The 23,845-nt window shown below is 39.2% G+C and overlaps 1 protein-coding gene across 3 annotated transcripts in view; it reads right to left on the reverse strand.

Annotated features, from left to right (window-relative positions):
• The window catches only part of NUP153 (nucleoporin 153), a 94,013-nt gene that overhangs the window by 4,748 nt on the left and 65,420 nt on the right, over positions 1 to 23,845 (reverse strand). For 2 of the 3 annotated variants that reach the window (XM_025381645.1, XM_025381647.1), the window contains 6 exons: positions 17,852 to 17,977; positions 15,098 to 15,715; positions 10,647 to 10,841; positions 9,195 to 10,079; positions 6,079 to 6,435; positions 4,834 to 5,106 (listed from right to left, as the gene is read on the reverse strand). In XM_025381645.1, the coding sequence (XP_025237430.1) occupies positions 4,834 to 5,106; positions 6,079 to 6,435; positions 9,195 to 10,079; positions 10,647 to 10,841; positions 15,098 to 15,715; positions 17,852 to 17,977 (2,454 nt within the window). The remainder of the gene's footprint in view (positions 1 to 4,833; positions 5,107 to 6,078; positions 6,436 to 9,194; positions 10,080 to 10,646; positions 10,842 to 15,097; positions 15,716 to 17,851; positions 17,978 to 23,845) is intronic. The other variant, XM_025381648.1, reaches the window with a different exon arrangement.

The raw sequence follows: 23,845 nt of genomic DNA on the forward strand, positions 1-23,845 counted from the left end.
AGGGGAAGGGAAAGGGAAGGGGAAGGGAAAGGGAAGGGGAAGGAGAAGGGAAGGGGAAGGGGAGGGAAGGAGAGAGAGAACAGAAAAGAAAGAGAAGCAAATCCTAAAATTCATATGGAACCACAAGAGTCCAAATAGCTAAAGCAATCCTGAGCAAAAAGAAAAAAGCTGAGGTATACTATCTGCCTTCAAAATACACTACACAAAGCTATACTTACCATATATAGCTATATGAGACTGGTATAAAAAGACACAGACCAATGGAATAGAATAGAGAATTCAGAAACAAATCCACAAATCCAACTGATTTTCGACAAAGATGGCAAGAACACGCATCAGGAAAAGGATACTCTCTTTAGTAAATGGTGCTTGGAAAACTGGAGATCCATATGCAGAATGAAACTAGACCCCTACTTCTCATCCTATACAAAAATCAACTCAAAATGGATTACACTTAAGTGTAAGACATGAGACTACAAAACTCCTAGAAGAAAACATAGAAATGCTCTAGAACAGACCACAGGTCTAAGCCAAGCTTGTCCAACCCAGAGGCCGCATGTAGCCCAGGATGGCTTTGAATGCTGCCCAACACAAATTTATAAACTTTCTTAAAACACTGAGATTTTTTTGTTTGCAATTTTCTTTTTTAGCTCATCAACTGTTGTTTGTTAGTGTTAATGTGTTTTATGTTTGGCCGAAGACAATAATTCTTCCAGAGTGGCCCATGGAAGTCAAAAGATTGGACCCGCCCTGGCCTAGGCAAAGATTTTATGGCTAAGACATCAAAAGCACAGGCAACAAAAAAATAGACGAGAGGGACTATATTAAACTGAAAAGCTTCTGCATGGCAAAAGCAGCAATCAACAGAGTGAAAAATCTGTTGAAAGGGAAAAAATGTTTGCTAACTATTCATCCAACAGGGAACTAATATCCAGAATACACAAGGAGCTCAACGGACTCAACAGCAAAACAAAAAACAACCAACCCAAATAATCCTATTGAAAAGCGGGCAAAGGATCTGAATAGACATTTCTTAAAACACAATACACAAATGGCCAATAGACCTGAAAAAATGCTCAACATCACTATCATAAGGGAAATGCAAATCAAAACCACAATGAGGCAGCATTTCACCCATTAGAATGGCTACTACCAAAAGGACAAAAATTAACAAATGCTGGCAATGAAATGGAAACTTACACACTGTTGGTATGAATGTAAATTAGTATAACCATACGGAAAGCAGTATGGAAGTTTCTCAAAAAATCTAAAAATAGAATCACCTTATGATCCAGCAATCCCATTACTTATTTATCCAAAGAAAAGGAAATCAGTATATCAAACAGATACCTGTACCCGATGTTCAGTGCAGCACTATTCACAATAGCCAAGATAAGGAATCAATCTAAGTGTACATCAACAGATGAATGGCTGCAGAAAATGTGATTTGATATACAGTGAAATACTATTTGGTCATTAAAAGAAAATAAAATCTTGTCATTTACTACAACATCTATGGCACTGAAGGATATTATGTTAGGTGAAATAAGTCAGGCACAAAGACAAATATTCAACGTTCTCATTCATATGTAGGAGCTAAAAAAAAGTTGATCTCATAAAGGTAGAGAACAGAATGATGGTTCAGAGGCTTGGTTGGGATGGTGGTAGGAAAAGAAAGGTGGTTAATGAATACAAACATATGGCTAGATAGTAGGAATAAATTCTAGTATTTGAGAGCACAGTAGAGTTAACAATAATTTATTGTATATTTCAAAATAGCTAGAAGAGAAGATCTGAAATATTCCCGATACAAAGAAATGATGAATGCTCAAGGTGATGGATATCCTAAATGCCCTAATTTGATTATTATACATTGTATGTAACAAAATAACACATACCAGTTTTTAAAAATGAAAAACTTTAAAATATGGTTTTCACTTTTATCAAAAATGCTTCCGGATTATTACTAAAACTACATTTCTATGTATGACAAAATGAATGCTTTGTGTTTTCTGTGGGAATGACCTTTACTAGACTTTGTAGTATGGCTTTTTTTTTTGGGATAGTTATGCTGCTACCCAGAGCCTAGAATTTTCTAACACCTTGGTTGGGCACAGTAGCTCACACCTATAATCCTAGCACTTTAGGAGGCTGAGGTGGGTGGACTGCTTGAGCTCGGGATTTCGAGACCAGCCTGGATAACATGGCAAAACCCCGTCTCTACAAACCACGAACCACTCCAAAAATAAACAGATGGGTGTAGTGGTGGTGTCTGCCTGTAGTCCCAGCTTCTTGGCGGGCTCAGGCAGGAGAATGGCTTGAGCCCAGCAGGTTGAGGCAGTAGTGAGCTGAGATTCTACCACTGTACTCCAGTCTGTAGGTGCAAGGTAAGATCCTGTCTCAAAACATTTTTAAAAAATTTTAAAAAAGGATTCTCTAACATCTTTACTATCCAGGTCTACTTTGTTACAGAACTGAGAACCTCCACCCTAAAATGCTGTCCTTCTCCAAGTTTTAACAATAGTGTGACGCTAACTTTTAGGGCCTTTGTAGCCTTGTCTCAATTCTTTAACTGGAAGAAAGATCTCCCTAAAATTGACTTTTTCTTTGTATTTAGTTTATAAAATTGATTGCTCTTTAAATTAAAAAAATTAACAGAGAGAGGAAGTCAATAACGTCAGAGAAACAAAATTCTGTATAGGATAGAAAGTTACAGTATACCATATGGCTCAGCAATAATCAGCATTTCCATAATCCGAATTGTGATCTAACCATATACTGTCTCTATATTATGAAGACAGAGGAAAGACTGGACGTGGTGGCTCATGCCTGTAATCCCAGCACTTTGGGAGGCTGAGGTGGGCGGATCATGAGGTCAGGAGATCGAGATCATCCTGGCTAACATGGTGAAACCCCGTCTCTACTAAAAATACAAAAAATCAGCCAGGCATGGTGGCGGATGCCTGTAGTCCCAGCTACTTGGGAGGATGAGGCAGGAGAACCACTTGAACCCAGGAGGAGGAGGTTGCAGTGAGAGCCACTGCACTCCAGCCTGGGCGACAGAGCAAGATTCCGTCTTTAAAAAAAACATAAAAAAAGAAGACGACAGAGAAAAATGTTAACTGTGTGAAAGACATTGAAACTTCCCAATTTCATATTAGAGGAAAAAATCCTGATCAAAATGGTTAATATATATCAGAAAACAGGAGAAATTTTAGTATGTACATTAACTGACAAAGTACCAATAACCAGAATACATAAAGAACTTTTACAAACCCATATGTAAAAGCCAAACTGAAAAATGGCCAATAAAAAAAAAAAAAAAAAACTTTTTAAAAAGAATTCACACACATGAGAAATCAAGTAGAAGCCACATATAAGAACTCATACAATAGTGGTAGGGTATGAACTGGCAGAATCCAACAGGAAAAGTTTGTATTATCTTCTAGTATAAGATATACAAACCTTTTAATTCAGCAATCCCATGCCACTGTATATACTCTAGAAAAACATATATACTCTAGAAAAACATACTTATGTGCACCAAGGTACATATATAAGAATGTGCAGAGTAGCATTTTCTAGTTGTTAAAAACAACTGAAACATACGTCAACAGTAAATAGATAAACTGCAGTACATTCATACAATGATTTACTCTATGGCAATGACAATAAACAAACCATATGCAAAACATGGATGACCCTTAGAAACCTTAGAGCGAAAGAATCAAGAATCAAAAGATTGCATACAGTAATGTTTCATTTATATATAAAAGCAGGCAAAACTACATTTTCTAGGGATGCATATATTGGCCAATAAATGCAGTAATAAAACTCAAAGAACAGCGATTACCATAAAAGACAAAGCGGTGGTCATCATTAGAGTGGAGAAAGAGAGGAATGTTTTCAAAAACAGATATATGAGGGGCTCCCAGGTGGTTATTATATAGCATTTGCTTCAATATTACACTGTTCACTTATATTTTACACCCCTTTCCACATGTTATATTTCACAATTAGAAAAAATCAACAATTTTAAGAAAATACAGGATTATAATACAGTTTGATTAGTCATATTTAAATATGCAGGTCAAATGGAAAGGCTAGTATCATCAGTAAATAGAAAGTGTCATGAGACAACTCAGCGGGACTGCCTCAGGAGAGAGCACTGGACCTGGGGGTAACTTCCTGACGCAAATCCAATCATGAATAGGATCAGAAAATGCACTTGAAAGCTAGCTCTGAGAGCCCAAAAATTCAGAGTTGAAAAGAAACCAGACTGAATGAATCTCATACTTAAGTCAGAGTAAAAATTAACACTTTAAAATACATTACTACCTTAAAAAGTTATAAGTCTGTGAAACCTGGGAATGTTGTTTACATATAAATCCAACCATATTACCTCTTTATTCTGCCAAGTACAAGAGATAATTTTTTTTCCCCGAGTCGGAGTCTCGTACTGTTGCTCAGGCTGGAATGCAGTGGCACGATCTTGGCTCACTGCAACCTCTGCCTCCCGGGTTCACGCCATTCTCCTGCCTCAGCCTCCAGAGTAGCTGGGACTACAGGCACCTGCCACCATGCCCGGCTCATTTTTCGTATTTAGTTGTATTTTTAGTAGGTTTCACCATGTTAGCCAGGATGGTCTCAATCTCCTGACCTCATGATCCGCCCACCTCGGCCTCCCAAAGTGCTGGGGTTACGGCGTGAGCCACCGTGCCCGGCCAAGAGGTAATTTTAAAATTAAACATACAAATGGTTTCCAAGCTCAAAGGAAAATATTTTAAGACATACAAAACTCATACAGATACAACAGCATCACAGCACACTTACTGGAATTAGGAGTTGTTCCAGAGCCAAACGCAGACTGACTAGGTTGCTGTCCAAACACAGGGGGCTGACTACTGCTTGACACTGTCCCAAAAGTAGGTGGTGCAGGCTGAGAACCACTGGAAAATAATGCTGTGGAAGATGATATAGATCCAAAGCCTGGGGGATTGGGCTGGCTGGCACCTTGACTTTGTCCAAATGTTGGGGTCTGGTTAGCACCAAATGCTGGACTGGCAGATGGTGCTGAAGGTCCAGTTCCAAATACGAAGGAGGATCCTGGAGGCCCAAAGACACACTTAAGTCGCCATGGTGGCTAATGTCAGATTATCCTCAAGAAATTTCTGAAAACCCACAAGCGAATGTCAACCTTCTTTTCAGACTCTTACCTTGTTAACCAAATTCCATCAAGACAAGTTTTAAATAATGATTGAGAATACAACTCTCTCTACCATTATTTAGTGAAACATACTAAATTCATATAAACAAAAACTGCAATTAACAACTACTCCATACCTTCACAGCCAACAATTTTTGGTAAAGGAACATATCTCAGAAAAGTCTCCCACCAGAAATCTAATGTGTGCAGAAACCATCTCATGATGTGCATATATATATATATATATATATATATATATATACACACTGCATAATAAAGACTGATGTTTAATAAAACAACTTCCAGTGTCTGGTGACTGACAACCTAACATTTTAAAAACAAAGTTTGGGGCTGGGCACAGTGGCTCACGCCTGTAATCCCAGCACTTTAGGAGGCCGAGGTGGGCGGATCACGAGGTCAGAAGTTTGAGCCTGGCCAACATGGTAAAACTCCATCTCCGCTAAAAATACAAAAATTAGCCAGGTGTGGTGGCAGGCACCTGTAATCCCAGTTACTTGGGAGGCTGAGGCAGGAGAATTGCTTGAACTAGGGAGAGGGAGGGTTGCAGTGAGCCGAGATCGCACCACTGCATTCCAGCCTGGGTGACAGAGCAAGCCTCCATCTCAAAAGAAAAAAAACAAAAACAAAAAACAAAGCTTGGAAAAATTAAGTATTACACTCTTACCACAATGAGAAAAATGGCTCCCAAGAGGTAAATATGTTAAAGCTGTACATACAGTGATTAATTACAACAACCTTGGTATAGATGACCAAAAGGCATTCACACCATTTTGTGATAACCTGCTATATGTTACTTGCTAATAAGTAAAGCCCATCCAATTGCAATGCATTTTTTTCTTTTGTAAATGTACCTGCAGAGCTAGACGTGGTTGTGGCTCCAAAGCCGAAACCAGAGGTGGCAGTATTATTACTGCTGGCTCCTGGACCAAAGACAAATGGGGTGACAGCTGTACCTGTGCTGGATGTGGTTGCTAGTTTGCTATCTTGAGAAAATAGCAAAGACTGAGAGGTGCTGGATTCAGCAGTGTTACCAAAGGCAGAGCTGCTCACAGGATTGCTGGACTGTCCAAACACAAAGGTAGCCACGGGTGGATTGGAGGAAGAGGTGGAACTACCAAATATGCCACCACCAGCAGAAGTGGCTGGTGCACTTGAACTAGAGGAATTGTTGTTCAAGAAACTAAAAACTGGCTTTGCTGCACCTTGATCTGTAAGACAGAAATTAAGAAACAAACATAAATCCTTAAGAATAGTCTCAGAAAGTACTTTTTCCTTACCCTACAATCACTAGAATTTTCCTACCCTAAAATTCGCTAGAAAAGTAGGTTAAGTTTTTTATATAAATTCATCAAATGGACATCTGTTTATATTAGATTTTGACAAAATCAAATACATTCATCTTCTTTTATAGCTTATGGATTTTGCGCCTTTCACAGGAAGGCCTTTGGCATTCAGGTTAATAAAAATACCCCTCGAATCCAAATCTAACTGGATACTGTAGTTGAATAGCAAGTTTAGATAGTGGAAGATAGCTGTACTTTTATATATTTAATTTTGCAATTTATGTTACAGTATGTGGCAAAATCATAACTTCAATTTATCTAAATGGATAGCCAAATTTCTCCACAGCATCAACTAGTACAGGCTTTGTGCACTAATTTGCAATGTTGTCTTTATGACACACTACATTTCCTAAAATGCATATACTTGTTTCCTCTACCGTTATCACTAGACTGTTTTAATTATTCCAACTTTACACCATGGACTGATGATAGCAGAACAAAGCTGCCTGTGTGTCTGCCTTTTTTCCCAAAATTTCTTGTATAGCTTCCTTTCCATGTGAATTTTAGAGTAAGTTTAGCTTGTCAAGCTCTACAAAAATTCCCCTAAGAACTAAAATTATGGGAGGAGGAAGGGAATATCTTCGCCCAGCAACAAGTACGCCTTTTGTGTTCTTTTATTATTTGGCATGTTAAAAGTTCTGCTGCTTTTATAAAATACAAGTTAGAAATGTTAGAAAAAAACAAATGAGATATGCCGATTTGAAGAAAAACTTTTGATTTTTATATCGTGATTCTGAATCCAGCCACCTTATTGAAGACTTTTTTCTAAACTATTCCAATAATCTCTCAGTTCCAATACTTCAAACTATGCAGGGCTGGTCACAGTATGCTATCGGCATTAGTCTGACTTACAGAAAATGGAACATGTTGGCTCACTTTCAAGCTGGCTAATGGAAGAATGGTTAAGAGTGTCTACCACAGCCTGGTGTTTCACCATCAAATCTGATTAGACCCTATCATATTTCTGTTGCTTTCCAAATAATATGTAATTTTAGCTTTTATTTTGTCTTTATATTTCTAAGTAAATATATGACAGACAAAAAACTCCTCATAGTTATTTGTTGAATTCCATATAAAAGTTAATTTTGAGTGTTTCAAATTTATTATCCAAAAGTATTCATGGATATTCAACTTTTGCACTTTTTGCACATCTAAAAACACCTGTATTTTGCCTCTGTGTTTGTTGTTGTTGTTGGGTTTTCTTGAGACAGAGGCTCGTTCTGTTGCCCAAGCTGGAGTGCAGTGGCCAATCTCGGCTCACTGCAACCTCTGCCTCCCAGGTTCAAGAAATTCTTGTGCTTCAGCCTCCTGACTAGTTGGGATTACAGGTGTGAGCTACGGCACCCGGACTGTCTTTATACTTAAACACATTTGGCTAGTAACAGAATTCTAGGTTCAAGAACATTTTCATTTTGAGGGTACTGTTCTGTTTTTAGCATGTGATGTTGCAAATTAGAAGATGATGCTACTCTGGTATCTTCCTATTTGTGGCAAATAGCTTTTCTCTCTGAAAGCATTTGGGGTTTTAGCTTTGGTGTCCTAAATTTCAGTGATCTTTGCCAATAGGTAATTTCCATTTTTAAGACCAATGTCTTTCTTTAGATCTAGAAAATTTTCTTCTGTCACTTCTTTGATATTCCCCCAAAACTTCTCTCTTTTTTTTTTTTTTTTTTCTTTTGAGACGGAGTCTTGCTCTGTCACCCAGGCTGGAGTGCAGTGGCCGGATCTCAGCTCACTGCAAGCTCCGCCTCCCGGGTTCATGCCATTCTCCTGCCTCAGCCTCCCGAGTAGCTGGGACTACAGGCACCCGCCACCTCGCCCGGCTAGTTTTTTGTAATTTTTAGTAGAGATGGGGTTTCACCGTGTTAGCCAGGATGGTCTCAATCTCCTGACCTCGTGATCCGCCCGTCTCGGCCTCCCAAAGTGCTGGGATTACAGGCTTGAGCCACCGCGCCCGGCCAAAACTTCTTATCTTCTAGGTCACTCCTATTCCAGAGGAACTTGTGGATCTAACTTGGATCACTCTTTGTACTTGTGCACTAAGTTCAGGGAAATTCTAGTTCACTAATCTGATGATCAGCTATGTTCTTCCTGCTATTCTGCCCACAGAATGACTTTAATATGATCCACCAACAATGATGCTTTTAACCTTTAAGGTGCTGTGTCATTTTTTTTCCCCCAGGACTTCAGCTTTCAAAATCTCTTGGTTTCTCAGGATTAATTATATTTGTTGTCTATGTTTCTTAATGTCTGATGAGGACTAGTTATCTGTAACTATTTATAAACAATACCATAGATTATGGTAGAAAATACTTCATAAGCTAAGAATCCTTATTTTCCAGGTAGTAGATACCAATTCTGATTATAAAAGCCCAAACAGAAGAGAAAGACACGCATAAATATGCACTATATTGAGCTTTGCATTACTGCCGTATTTCTCAAAATTAGATCCACAGATGACTTCATCAGAATCATGAGGGTTTTAAAGAGTGGTTCAAACTGAAAATCCTAGGTTCCTTCCCAAAGAGTTCTGTATTTCTCAACTACGTTCAGTGCAAACCATTACTTGACTTGCTGCATCTGTAAAGGCAACTTGTAAAAAAAATAATAAAGTTAATACTTACCAGCTGTAGTACTAGTTTGAGCTCCAAAGGCAAAAGTGGCTTTTGCTGGCTGTTCAGATTCCTTCTCAGATGGTTTTGTCATACTAAAACTAAATGTGGACTTGGAAGAATTCTCATCTTTGGTTTGCTCTGAATTCCCAAAGGAAAACACTGGTTGACACTTTGGCTCTTCATTGTCAGCTTTCTTCCCAAAAACTAGGGAAGTAGAAGTGACAGGCTCTTGCTGTTTCTCTTCTGTCCTTCCCAAAACAAACACTGAGGCAGATGGCAGAGAGGCAGGCTCCACATTGCCAAAAGAGAATCCTCCTTTGGTGGCAGGCATTTCTTCTTTTTTAGCTTCTGATGTCTTACATGTGAAAGGAGCCACTGAAGCACTCTTGGTTTCTATGGTTCCAAAGTTGAAGCTGCTCTTGTTCTCAGAGGTCACTATGGTGTTAGCAGGAGCAGGGGTGGAGTTAATAACACCTGTACCAAAGCTAAAACCTGCAGATGAACATTTGGGCAGTTCCTCTTTCTTTTCTTCCTGTCCAAGATTAGACACCCCAAATTGAAATGGAGTTAAAGAAACTGGGTTGCTTAAACCAGAAGAAAGTCCAAACTTAAAATTATCATTCTTACTATCTTTTTTAACTTCTTCGGGCTTAGATTCAGATGATACTCCAAATTTAAAATCTCCTATTGGTTTAGAAAATTTAAAGCCTTCACTCATGGGGTTTACAGACCCAGAATCAGATGACACACCTATTTTGAATCCTCCCTGATCTCCAAATTTGAAATTTCCAGTGCTTGTTAAAGCCTGAGAAGGCCCAGAAGAGGGTGATGGGACACCAAATTTGAAGGATGAGGAGGCTGCTGAGTTCGAAGATGAGGAAGATGTGTCAAAGCCTGCAAAAATATAAAAGACACCACATAGACAATTAATGTACTGATGCTCTCAAACAAAATATAAACATCTTGAACGCCAAAGAAACATAGGAATAACTTTGAAAGGGTCTACTTTGAAGAGTATTACCAGCAGTCGTAAACATAATTCAAGGTGACCAATATTTACGTGGTATGAGAATTGTATCTCACTCCTCACAACTATCCTGACATGCCACTTTTCATTTATCAGACTGGCTGAGATAAAGTTTGATAAAGTTTATACTGGCAATGAGACTGGAAGTAACAGGCTACACATTGCAGGTGGGTGTATAAATGAGCACAAAACTCACAGGGAGCAATCTGTCACTAGTTACCAAAAATTACAAATGCATATATCCTTTGACAAGCAACTAACTGACCTTACAATAATTCAGAAACAGATATAAACATCTCAGGATAATCTCATTTTATATTAATTTTCAAGAGAGAATGAGTGAACACTGAAGCTGTTCTCAAATACTTCATTTTTAAATGGCCTTACAAAAAGGTGCTTTACCATCACCTTTATTTTTATTTTTTTGGCCTTACCTTTAAACCCAGATTTTGTGCCTGGCTTTGCACTTTCACATGCCAAACATTTGGTAGAGTCAGCCTTATTCTGCACTAGGCACACTTCACAGTCCCAGCTCCCCTCAGGCTTCTTGAACTTTTCCAATCCTAGAGAGCCTCCAGAAGGCAGAGAGATGGGTACAGTGCTGCTACTTGAAGTAGGTACTGAACTTCCTAAAAAAAAAAAAAAAAAAAAAAAAACGGGGAGTGGGGAGGGGCAGAATTCATGAAAATTTTAATTTATAATATGTCAGTATCTCAACGACACCCCTAAGTTTAAGTGTTCAATTTCTAATAATATTTCCTATTAAAACACAGAACGTGCCAGAAATACGAACAATTGTTCATATTTATATTGTTTAAAAAAAAGAATAGACCTCTCAGATTTATTTTAACCATATAAATGAGCAGCTCAAAATCACCTTGCTCAGTGGTGAGCTCCCTCTTAACCACATGTTTGAACTGCTGTGGTTTAAGAAAAAAAATCATGCTCACAAATTAGGGGCTCAAATACTAAATTTTTCTTAAGAACATTTTTCAAATTTCTTCAAACAGCAAGCATTCTAAGACATAAGATGTAAATTGTAGGCAATATCCTAACATATAAAATACATAGTCACAGACCATATGAATTTCAAGATTTCAAAGCATAGATCTCTGCCTCTGAATGATAGTTTTTGCATAGAAGTGCATCTACTTCACATCCACTTCACAATCTAACTTGACAACTACTATATTCATGGCATTTCTGTTACATGCTAGCCATTTAACAGACATTTATTAAGCATCATAACACACTTGGGTTCTGGGGACATTAAAGATGAATAAAATGTTGCTTAACTTGTAAGATGCTCATGGTCTTAAAGGGGGAAAATAAAAGCACAGTAGCACCATCACCAAGTGACAACCTAAAACAAGTGTGCAAAGAAGGAAGAAATGACTAAGAAGCAGGAGGATATACAGAGGTGACAAATCTTAAGCACAACTAGCATGTTTGTGGGAGAGGTGGCACACAAAGAATGGCTTGGTAAGGCCCAAAATACAGTGCTGACAGTGAAGCCATTCATTCTGGTATTCCTACTTCTCTAGATGGCCTACAACTGTTGCCACCTCTTCCATAGTTACCTAAATGATCTCTACATTTTATAGGTATGTTCTCTTCTATCTTGCCAACCAAATTGCTCCCTGGGGTTCCATCTTGGCCCACTGTCCTCACAAGCTCTCATTTACTCCAGTGGTTTTAAATTCCAACAAAACAGTTTCCAAATCTACACTTCTGAGCTTGTCCCTGTAGTCTCTTAGTTGGTGACTCCACTGTCTACTTGGTTAGCTTGGCTGGATACTACTCCTCCTCTACATTTTTCTCAAATCTATTTCAATCAATTTCTGACTCTTCTGCTGCTACTCTGGTTCATGCACCCCCACCATTACCCCAACCACTACCCCATCTCTTGCTTGAATAATAGCCTTTTTATGGAGATCTCTGATCTTCTTCCTTTGAAATCCATCCTCCTCTGAAGCAACCACTGCCATTTTTTTGTTTTTCCTCTCCGTTGCACCTTTTTAAAAGATTAACTGTTCAAAAGCTTTATTCCTGCCACTCCCTATAAGCTAGCCGACTTTCATTTCAGGCCATCTTTTCTATTCACTCAACTCTACTCTCATGACTTCAAATACCAAAACTATGGACTAATGACCCCAAATCCACATCTCCACCCAAAGGGTATACCCAAAGGCCTTACATACAACTTTTTTTTTTTTTTTTTCCTGAGACAGAGTCTCACTCTGTTGCCCAGGCTGGAGTACAGTGGCGCAATCTCGGCTCACTGCAGCCTCCACCTCCCAGGTTCAAGCTGTTCTCCTGCCTCAGCCTCCCAAGTAGCTGGGATTACGGACATCCACGACCATGCCTGGCTAATTTTTGTATTTTTAGTAGAGACAGGGTTTTGCCATGTTGGCCAGGCTGGTCTCAAACTCCTGACCTCAGGTGATCTGCCTGCCTCAGCCTCCCAGAGTGCTGGGATTACAGACGTGAGCCACCATGCCTGGCCACATTACATACATCTGAATGTTGACATCAGCATCTTGAAATCAATGTCTTTAATTGTACGTCCTCCATTCCTTATTCAGTTCAATCAGTCCATTATCTATTGCCTATATCGGCGGGGAAGGGAGGGGGTGGTCCAACCTTTTGGCTTCCCTAGTCCACACTGGACAAAAAGAATTGTCTTGAGCCACATGTAAAATATACTAACACTAGCAACAGCTGATGAGTTTAAAAAAAAAAAAAAATAGCAAAATAATCTCATAATGTTTTAAGAAAACTCACAAATTTGTGTTGAGCCTCATTCACAGCCATCCTGAGCCACATGTACCCCGCAGGTGTACAAGCTTGGCTTTTTTTTTTTTTTTGAGACTGAGTCTCGCTCTATCACCCAGGCTGGAGTGCAAGCGGCATGATCTCGGCTCACTGCAAGCTCCACCTGCCGGGTTCATGCCATTCTCCTGCCCCTGCCTCAGCCTCCCGAGTGGCTGGGACTACAGGCGCCTGCCACCACGCCTGGCTAATTTTCTGTATTATTAGTAGAGACAGGGTTTCACCGTGTTAGTCAGGATGGTCTCGATCTCCTGACCTCATGGTCCGCCCACCTCGGCCTCCCAAAGTGCTGGGATTACAGGAGTGAGCCACCACACCCGGCCTATCATTATTTGAGACAGGGTCGAACTCTGTCTGGAGTGCAGTGGCATGATCTCAGCTAACTGCAACCTCCACCTTCCGAGCTCAAGCAATCCTCCCACTTTGGCCTCCTAAGTAGCTGAGACTACACGCGGGTGCCACCAAGCCAGGCTAATTTTTGTGTTTTTTGTAGAGACAGGGCTTCACCATGTTGCCCAGGCTGGTCTTGAACTGGGTTCAAGCAATCTGCCCGCCTTGGCCTCTACCAGTGCTTGGATTACAGGCGTGAGCCACGGTGTCTGGCCTACTGTCTATATGATTGATACCACTTCCTAATCTATCTTCTGGTCTCCAAATTTTGTTGTTTTCAAATCCATTATCTAAAAAGCCAGAGTTGACTCATCAAAAATATGAACTTGACTGTATCGCTCCTCTGCTGAAAATGATGATTCATCACTGAAAGGATGAAGTCCAAGTTCTTTAATACATATGTGAGCTTCCTTTGTTCATGTGTAACAAATTACTTCCTGACTCAAAGTTCTGTTACTCCCCATCAACTTAAAATTAATTTTGCTTTCTTGCATACATCAAGGGCTTTCTTTCTGTGGGTGAGGCAGGGGTACCAGATAGGAAGACAAAGATATTTCATAATGAAGATTCTAGGCCGGGCACGGTGGCTTACCCCTGTAATCCCAGCACTTTGGAAGGCCAAAGCGGACAGATCATTTGATGTCAGGAGTCAGAGACCAGCCTGGCCAACATGGCGAAACCCTGTCTCTACTGAAAATACGAAAAATTAGTCGGGCGCGGTGGCATGCACCTGTAATTCCAGCTACTCGTGAGGCTGAGGCACAAGAATTGCATGAACCTGGGAGACGGAGGTTGCAGTGAGCCAAGATCGTGCCACTGCACTCCAGCCTGGGTGACACAGTGAGACTCTGTCTCAAAAAAAGGAAAGAAATGAAGATTCTAAAATCTCACTCATAGGGAAATATCCAGTAGGAATCAGAAATATGGCACGAGGGTTCAGGCAAGGGGTCTAGGGTTAGTAACTCAGAGCTGTACATTACGGACACAAAACTGCATATTCATGAATAATGCATTGAAAACAGTGTAATTCCCTGGATATCCATATTATCATATATCTGCACCATATAATTATATAATATTACAAAACCATCAGAGCCACTTCTGGATGAATTAAAGATTCAATATGAATCTTCACTAATTCTTCCAACTTTGAACAGAGGAACGGAAAAAACTCAAAACTAACTCCATTGTTTCTGGCTGTCTAGATTAGAATTAGTGACTTGGTAATTTACAATCATTGCAACAGCTATAGCCTTTTCATTAACGACTATAGCCTACCCCTTAAAGAAACCTTCTCTGTATATGACCACTAGCTATCCTGATTTCTATTTGGAGAAGTAGTATTTTACTCTATACAAAGGTTTGAGAAAACCTTTCTAAGATCTTTCAGCATGGGTATTAGTCAACTTTGAACAAATTTCTGATAAAATTGTACAGAAAGAGGAGATTGGCATATATACCAGAATAGTTAACACATAACCTATCCTAACTGAACATAAAGATCTAGCCGCAAACAAGACATTTTTATCTCAAGATAGTTTAGAAAAATTAGTATGTATGAGAAATGCTCATCCTGAAACATCTAAAACAGGGATTCTTCGAATAAATTAAAATGTTCAACTAAAGTAATAAGCAAAATTACTCCATAAAGCCAAAAACATACCTGGTTTCTCAGACATACAGGACACACATTTATTGTCTTCTGCGTTATTAGAAACACAGCATACTGAACACTCCCAAGATCCAACAGGCCTTTTGAATTTATCTCCAAATCCTAAGGTACCAGTGGTCACAGTGCAGCTGGAAGATGAAGCAGTCATAGTCTCAGCACTTTCCGAAACCACTGTCAATGTAAGAGCTCGCTTCACACCAGTTCCAGGTTTCGGTGTTTCACAGGCTACACATTTTACCACTTCAGGTTTATTTTGCACTAAACAGGTATCACAATCCCAAGTGCCTATCACTGGTTTAAATTTGTCTCCAAAACCTGTCCCTGGTGCAGAAAGAGTTGTTTTGCCACTTTTGTTTGGTGTTTCAATTCCAGTCTGTTTAGCAGTATCTCTGGGTGACAATTTTGCTGCTTGACAGGCTATGCATTTGTTGTCTGTAACTTTGTTCTGGAGTAGACATGTATCACACTGCCATGATGACCCAGCTTTTAAACTTTCCCCAAACCCAATTCCACTAGAAGAAAAGCTACTTATTGCTGGTCTTGTATAAACTACTGGGCTTGTTGTGGTGGGCTGAGCAGCAACAGAATCTATCTTCGGTGATGCGAAACCTACAATGAACAAAGGAGAGAGTGCAAAACCAAAGTTAGAGAAGCTTTATAAATCAAAGCATTAATTTGATTATTACTGAGGAGACATTTACCTCACTGCACACTTACTACAATCCAAGAGGAACTACTTAAGAGTTGTTTTTCACTTAATCATATTTATCATTCACCTAGTAAGTTAGACTTAGACCATTTAAAATTCCACAAAAGATGTTGTGTTTACAGGATATCACCTCCTCCTTCAAGGAATTTCTAGCTGGATGCTTTCCTTGGTACTAATTTACTGATAGGTATTATTGCCATCCATATTTTGTTATATTCTGTCTTTCTACAAACACAGAATACTCAGTCCTCTTACTCCTTCATCCGTTTCTTCTTTTGTGTTCCGTTGACTATGCCAAATGGCTTCAATATCATCTTTAAATTTTGTCCAGTCATAACCTACCACTGTGCTATCCTCTAGCTTCAGTAAAATCAGCTGAGCGAGTCTTTGTGTTACCAAAACTGCTGTCATTGAGTTCATTCACTCAAGCTATATTTTACTCATGAGAATGACTTTGTAATGTTTACTTAGGACCAGTTAACTTTTGTCTTACACACACCAACACCATCTGTGATCTGTTTCTACAGCCTTTACCCGCCAAAGAAAAATTAAAAGGAAAGAAGATGTAGATGGTTACGAGAGGTTTTCTAGTTCCACAAAATAATCAAGCCTAGAGCTATTTTTAGCCTAAGGACAAAATACCACATACTTGAGTTATTCCTAGTGGTCAACTTGTGTTATTTTGCTTATGATTAATTTACATCACTAAGATTGGCAATATGTTAACAGTAACCATCTCAAGGCATTACAGATTTCTTTTTCTTCCCACTTTTTCAGATTTTCCTAATTTCAGTCAAATGAAGATTCTCCCCAAACGTTTCCTATTTAAGAAGTAAAAAGGGAGCTGGGGGAGGCTGGCATCATGAATGCAAAGTGTAACCCCAGATACATAAGACAGACTATACACATTTGATGCTTGCCTACTACTTGGTTAATTCGAGTACAAGCATTCTGGAGTTCTGCCATAACTGCATGGAACTGTCTAAGCTACTGGACTCCTGTAGGGAGTATACTTATCTATAAAATGAGAGAGCTGGACCACAAAAATCGAATGCTTCTAAATCCTGCTGTAAAAGCCAATCTTACTTTTAAAAAAAAACCTATCCTATTACACATGGACACATCTGGTGGGTAAGTTTAAATTATTTCTGAGCTATTAGATTATCTCGCAGACAATTTTACATTCTTTTTTTTTTTTAAAGTCTTGCTCTGTCGCCCAGGTCAGAGTGCAATGGTTCAAACTCAGTTCACTGCAACCTCCACCTCCCAGGTTCAAGCCTCCTGAGTAGCTGGGACTATAGGTGCATGCCAGCACACCCAGCTAATTTTTTTTATTTTTAATGGAGATGAGGTTTCGCCATGTTGGCCAAGTTGGTCTCGAACTCCTGGCCTCAAGTGATCCACATGTATTAACCTCCCAAAGTGCTGGGATTACAGGCGTGAGCCACCGCGCCCGGTCAGTTTTACACTCTTAAACTACACGTCACAAATGGAATTAGGAACATCCTCTTTGTTTTCAAACAAAAAATTATTCTTATCTGAGAATTATTTATCCCCTTTCTAATTATTACCTACTAGCTTTCAAATCTTGCTTCAATTCAAGTGAGTAATGTTCCCTATGTATGTTGTAATTCAGCAAATGCTTTCCACTTGGCCTTGTTCCATATTTACCAAACTGGGGAATAATTCAAGAAGGCAGTTCAGCACTCTCGTAAGAGAAAGACATGTCTATGTGTATCATCAGGTTTACTTCCTCTTAGTCCTTACTGGCCTGTCTCTATTAATGGAGAATCCATTTTCTCCTCCTACATTTGCCTCTTAAGAGATTTCATTTTAGTATAGTCCTTAAATTCCAAAGAAGTAAGGCTTGTAAGATATTTCCAGCAAAAGAATTACACCTAACTAAATCTCTATTCAAAAGTAAATCTCCTACCAAACTAGTCAGAAATTTTTAAAAGCCTCAAGTATAATACAAAATGACATTAAAATGAGATCATGAGTTTGTAATTAAAAGGCTTATCTTTTAATTATCTTACCAGGGCTTTTTAGAATATCTAGAACACTTCCTTCTTTCAGGATTTTTGCAGGTCTAAAAGGACCCTCACAATCTTCAGGTGGTGTCTTCTTACAACTTGTACTGTTCACTGCAGTGACATCGTGAGCTGTAATATTTTTAATTGTAAAAAACATTATGCCAAATAAAACACTGGACTCTTAAATGCATTTTAAAAAATCTTTCAAAACCATCTTTTGGATAAGAGTTCATGAAAAAAGTCACTGTAATTCAATAAACAAATGACTTTATAGGGTTAATTTGCCATTACAAGGAGATAAAAACACTATTCCCATACTGTATAACTCCCCCCACCAATAAAAAGGCAAAAAAATATAAACTATAACTGTCGCCCAATGAACTGACTGATAATCAAAAAACTCAAACTAAAAAACTGGAGAGGATATGGCAACTAGGGCAAGTCCATCCACTGCATGAAATATCTATTTGATTACACAGCAATTTACAAAACTAATCAAAAAATTAATTTTCAACTGAGCAATTATTTCATTTTTAGAAATTCACACTATTAATATAATTGAAAATATCCTTCAGTTATAATACTGAAAACCTATATGGTAAAATATTTAATAAGGGATGGTTACATAAATTATCTAACAGTGACATGATGAAATACTTATGCAGCCACAAAAACCATTCTTTTTCAAAACAGAGAGTGAGTGTTCTTGTTGTGAGCAAGGCCGGAGTGCAGTGGTGCAATCACAGCTTAATGCAGCCTCAAACTTCTGGGCTCAAGCAATCCTCCCATCCTAGCCTCTCAAGTAGCCAGGAACACAGCTGCATGCCACCACATCTAGCTAACTTTTTTTACTTTTTTGTAGACATGGGGTCTCGCTATGGCCGGCCAGACTGGTCTTAAACTCCTGGCCTCAATTGATCCTCCCACATTGGCCTCCTAAAGCACTGGCATTACTGGCATGAGGCATCATGCCTGGCCCACAAAAATCATTCTTAAAGGCATAGTTATGGGTAAAAGCAGGTTGGAAAGTCTAGAATGTTTACATCTAAAGAGTAATGGTAGCTGCTAGCAGTAAGATGAGTGACTTACTGCTTTTACTTTTTATGCTTTCTAAACTTGTATCCTTATATTTAGAGATCTGTATTTTCAGTGTGATAATGGTTTTATCGTTGTATTTTTAAGGGGCGATTTCTATTTACAGATGAAATTAAGATGTTTGGGATTGTTTCAAAGTGACCTGACATGTAAGTTTCTGTGTGTGATGAGGAGAGGAGGGATGGAATAAAAGAAACAATAAGAAACAAGATGTGGCCAGGCACGGTGGCTCGTGCCTGTAATCCCAAGCACTTTGGGAGGCCAAGGCGGGCAGATTGAGATCATCTTGGCCAACATGGTGAATCCCCATCTCTACTAAAAATAACAAAAATTAGCTGGGTTTGGTGGTGCACACCTGTATTCTCAGCTACTTGAGAGGCTGAGGCAGGAGAATCGCTTGAACTTGGGAGGCGGAAGTTGCAGTGAGCCAAGATCGTGCCACTGCACTCCAGCCTGGTGACAGAGCGAGACTCCATCTCAAAAAAAAAAAAAAAAAAAAAAAAAAAAAAAGCCAGGCAGCGGTGGCTCACGCCTGTAATCCCAGCATTTTGGGAAGCCGAGGCAGGTGGATCATGAGGTCAGGAGATCGAGACCACCCTGGCTAACATGGTGAAACCTCGTCTCTATTAAAAATACAAAAAATTAGCAGGGTGTCCTGGCAGGTGCCTGTAGCCTATAGTTCCAGCTGCTCGGGAGGCTGAGGCAGGAGGTGCCTCAGTGAACCCGGGAGGTGGAACTTGCAGTGAGCCAAGCTTGCACAACTGTACTCCAGCCTGGGCAACACAGCGAGACTCTGTCTCCAAAAAAAAAAAAAAAGAAAAAGAAAGAAAGAAAGAAAGAAGAAACAAGATGGGTCAAAATGGTAAAAGTTGAAGCTGGCTAAATAGCATATTGCGATTCAGTTTACAATTATACTTCTGAGAATGAAGTTTTCCATAATGAAATATACTGATAACCAAGTTTTCCTTTTTAAGTGTTTGCCTAAATAATTTAAGAAGTAGTAGGTAAAGTACTTTGGGAAAAAACCTTTCCCTACCTCACACCATAAACAAAAATTCAAAATGATCAATATCCATTTAATACAACATAAACATCATAAAACTCTTAGAAGAAAACTTAGGGAGCATAGTTTCAAGACCATGGATTTGGCAATGTATTCTTAGATATGATACGAAAAGCACAGCAACAGAAGAAAAAAATGGACTTCATCAAAATTAAAAACCTCTGTCCATTCAAAGAAATTATCAAGAAAGTGAAAAGACAATCTATAAATGGGAAAAAATCTCTGCAAATCATGTATCTGGTAAGGGTCTAGTGTCCAGACTAAGAACTCTTATAACTTAGTAACAAAAAGACAAACTTATTTAATGGGTAAGGGACTTGAAAGGCATTCCTCCCCTAAGATATTTAAATGGACAACAAACACCTGAAAAAATGCAACATCATTTGCATTAGGGAAATGCAAATCAAAACTACAACAAAGTATTACTTTACATCCACTAGGATTGCTATAGTCAAAAAAGAGAAAATACTAAGTGTTGGTGAAATTGTATTACTGCTAGTGGTAATGTGACATGGTTCAACTACTGTGGAAAACAGTTTAGTGATTCTTCAAAAAGTTTAATACAGAACTACCATCTGACCCATCAATTCCATTCCTAGGCACATATGAAAAAGCACTGAAACGAGTACTCAAACAAATACATGTACACTTATGTTCACAGCAGCACTATTCACAATAGCCAAATGGTGGAAACAGTCCAAATGTCCATTAATGGATGAACAAATAAACTGTGGCACATCAATACAATGGAATATTATTCAGCCATAAAAGGAATGAAGTATTGAGGCATAAGAACCTTGAAACCACTGTGCTTAGTGAAAGAACTCAGCTGTACAAAGCCACATTATATGATTCTACTTACATGACATATTCAGAATAAGTCAATCCATAGAGACAGAACACAAGTTGACAGTAGCTAGGGGGAAGGCAGAATGGGGAGCAACTTTTTAACGGACAGGGGTTTCCTGCTGAGGGTAATGTTTTGGAACTAGATAAAAGTGGTGGCTGCACAACACTGTGAAGTACTAAAGGCCACTGAATTATTCTCTTTAAAATGGCTATAACATGTCAACTTCATCACAATAACGAAAATGTAGGCCAGACACGGTGGCTCACGCCTGTAATCCCAGCACTTTGAGACGTCTAGGCGGCCAGATAACCTAAGGTCAGGAGTTCAAGACCAGCCTGGCCAACATGACGAAACCCCATCTCTACTGAAAATACAGAAATTAGCCAGGCATGGTGGCAGGTGCCTGTAATCACGCTACTTGGGAGGCTGAGGCACAAGAATCACCTGAACGCAGGAGATGGAGGTTGCAATGAGCTGAGATTGTGCCACTGCACTCTAGCCTGGGTGACAGAATGTGCAACACACCCCCCAACCATCCCCACCAAAAATAACCACCACCCTTACAACTATGCCAAAACAAAGAAAACTTATAATTTAATCACATTCTATCTTCCTTTATAATGAAAGGTAAATTGTTTTTAGTAATTTAAGGTAAAAATGTTAGGATTCCCTAAAGTATGCTCAAAAAGATGGGAAAAGGAGATAATGGAAAACTTAGCTCCTGTCACAAAGTAATCAGGACTTCCACATTTTGAATTAGCTTTTTTAAATGATAGAAGTGGTGAGAACCAATGGTGTCAAAGTGAGAACACACAACTCTAAATACGACACTGATAACCGACTCCTTAAAAAATCTGGGTAACTTCCCGAGATATAATGAAACAAAGCTGTTGTAACAAATGGTTAATTATTCAGTTATCATTAGTAACGCATTAGCAAAAAGTGGGAAATATTTTAATGCCTTTCCTCATAATAAGTCATGAAATTGGTAATTTGAAAAGGTTTAATCCTCTTGAATTCATAGTTAACATTAAAGAAAAAAAAAACCTTTGTGATAGGAAGTACAATGGAAATTGCCTATTAATTTCTATTACGTAAGGCTGTGTTAGCCAATAAAATAAAAAATATAAGGTTGTGAACATACCAGTCAAATTCTCAGTTTGGGCCACTTCCATAATCTGGACTCTTATCTTCAAGATCATTCAAAGCCAAAGATATCTCATTAGCTTCTATGTCCTGATTCTTTTTGTTTTTTAATCTATCTTTTGAGGACCTAGTTTTTAAAAATTCCCAAACTCAGAATATCCTTGAAGAAATGCTTCTGGATAGGGTAATACCTCCCAACTCATGTTTCTGCCTCTAACACGCCACTCCAACGCATACTAACACTCACCACACTGCTATCACTACACTCAAATCCATCTCACCCCCAGGAAAAAATACATCTCCCTGCTGTAAGCAGAATAAAATCCAATTCATTAGCATAGAATTTCAGAACTTTTAGGATTTAAAGCTACCTCTCCAACCTCATGACAAATTATTTACAATTCTAAAGTGTGTCATGCTTTTTCTCTTTTTCCTGTGCCCTTGAGCTTTGTGTTTATATTTCTTGGGTAAAATGCCCTTGCTCAAAATTCTTGACCTGAGTAACTCAGCTCAGGTGTTTCTGATTTTCCCAAACACTTAAAAGAAAAACACCATTATAAAAAAAAAAATTTGGCCGGGCACAGCTGCTCACGTCTGTAATCCCAACACTTTGGGAGGCTGAGGCAGGCAGATTACCTGAGGTCAGGAGTTCGTGACCAGCCTGGCCAAAACATGGTGAAACCCTGTCTCTACTAAAAATACAAAAAATTAGCCAGGGAGCCGGGCATGGTGGCTTACGCCTGTAATCCCAGCACTTTTGGAGGCTGAGGTGGGCAGATCACGAGGTCAGGAGATTGAGACCATCCTGGCCAACACGGTGAAACCCCGTCTCTACTAAAAATACAAAAAAATTAGCTGGGCGTGGTGGCGGGCACCTGTAGTCGCAGCTGCTCGGGAGGCTGAGGCAGGAGAATGATGTGAACCCGGGAGGCGGAGCTCGCAGTGAGCCGAGATCGTGCCACTGCACTCCAGCATGGCGGACAGAGCGAGACTCTGTCTCACAATTAAAAAATTAAAAAAAATTAGCCAGCATAGTGGCAGGCACCTGTACTCCAAGCTACTAGCAGGAGAAATCACTTAAACTCGGGAGGCAGAGGTTGCAGTAAGCCAAGACCGTGCCATTGCACTCCAGCCTGGGCAACAGAGCGAGACTCCGTCTCAATTAAAAAAAAAAAAAAAAATCTGTTTTAATTCTCTGATTATTTATTTCTCTCTTTTCTTTTATTTTAGATAGGGTCTTGCTCTATCAGCCAGCTCTAGTGTGGTAATGCAATCATAGCTCACTGCAGCCTCGACTTTCCGGGCTCAAGCAATTCTCCCACTTCAGCCTCCCAAGTAGCTGGGACTACAGGCTCACACCACCAACTGGCTATTTCTTTTTCTTTTCTTTTTTGGTAGGGATGAGTCTCGCTGTGCTGCCCAGAATCGTCTTGAACTCCTGGCTTCAAGCAAGCCTCCCAAACTGCTGGGTTTACAAGCATGACCCATGGCCTCCTTCCTTCAATGATGGTGATTTCTTCAGTTCAGAAATTATGTATCACAATCTACATGGGCCTGCATAACCTTTATACATAAAAATGCTTGTGAACTGAACGGTAAAAACTAGAAACAAAATCTACTACAACTGTAACATAGACAACCTGTAAATCTCTTATAATGAGACTTGCTTTATAACTAATTTGTCACCTTGTTTTGACTAAACAAAGATAATGGATAAATTTGCTACCATGCCTATCTCTCTCAAAACCAAACTGACACTTTCATTTAGGGAGCTAAGTATCTCTGAAGATAATTAATAAAAAGCACTGTCAAAAGGTTAAATAATAGTGCCTACTTGCTTTTC

The sequence above is a fragment of the Theropithecus gelada genome, chromosome 4 (genome assembly GCF_003255815.1).
Source record: "Theropithecus gelada isolate Dixy chromosome 4, Tgel_1.0, whole genome shotgun sequence".
Classification (NCBI taxonomy): Eukaryota; Metazoa; Chordata; class Mammalia; order Primates; family Cercopithecidae; genus Theropithecus; species Theropithecus gelada.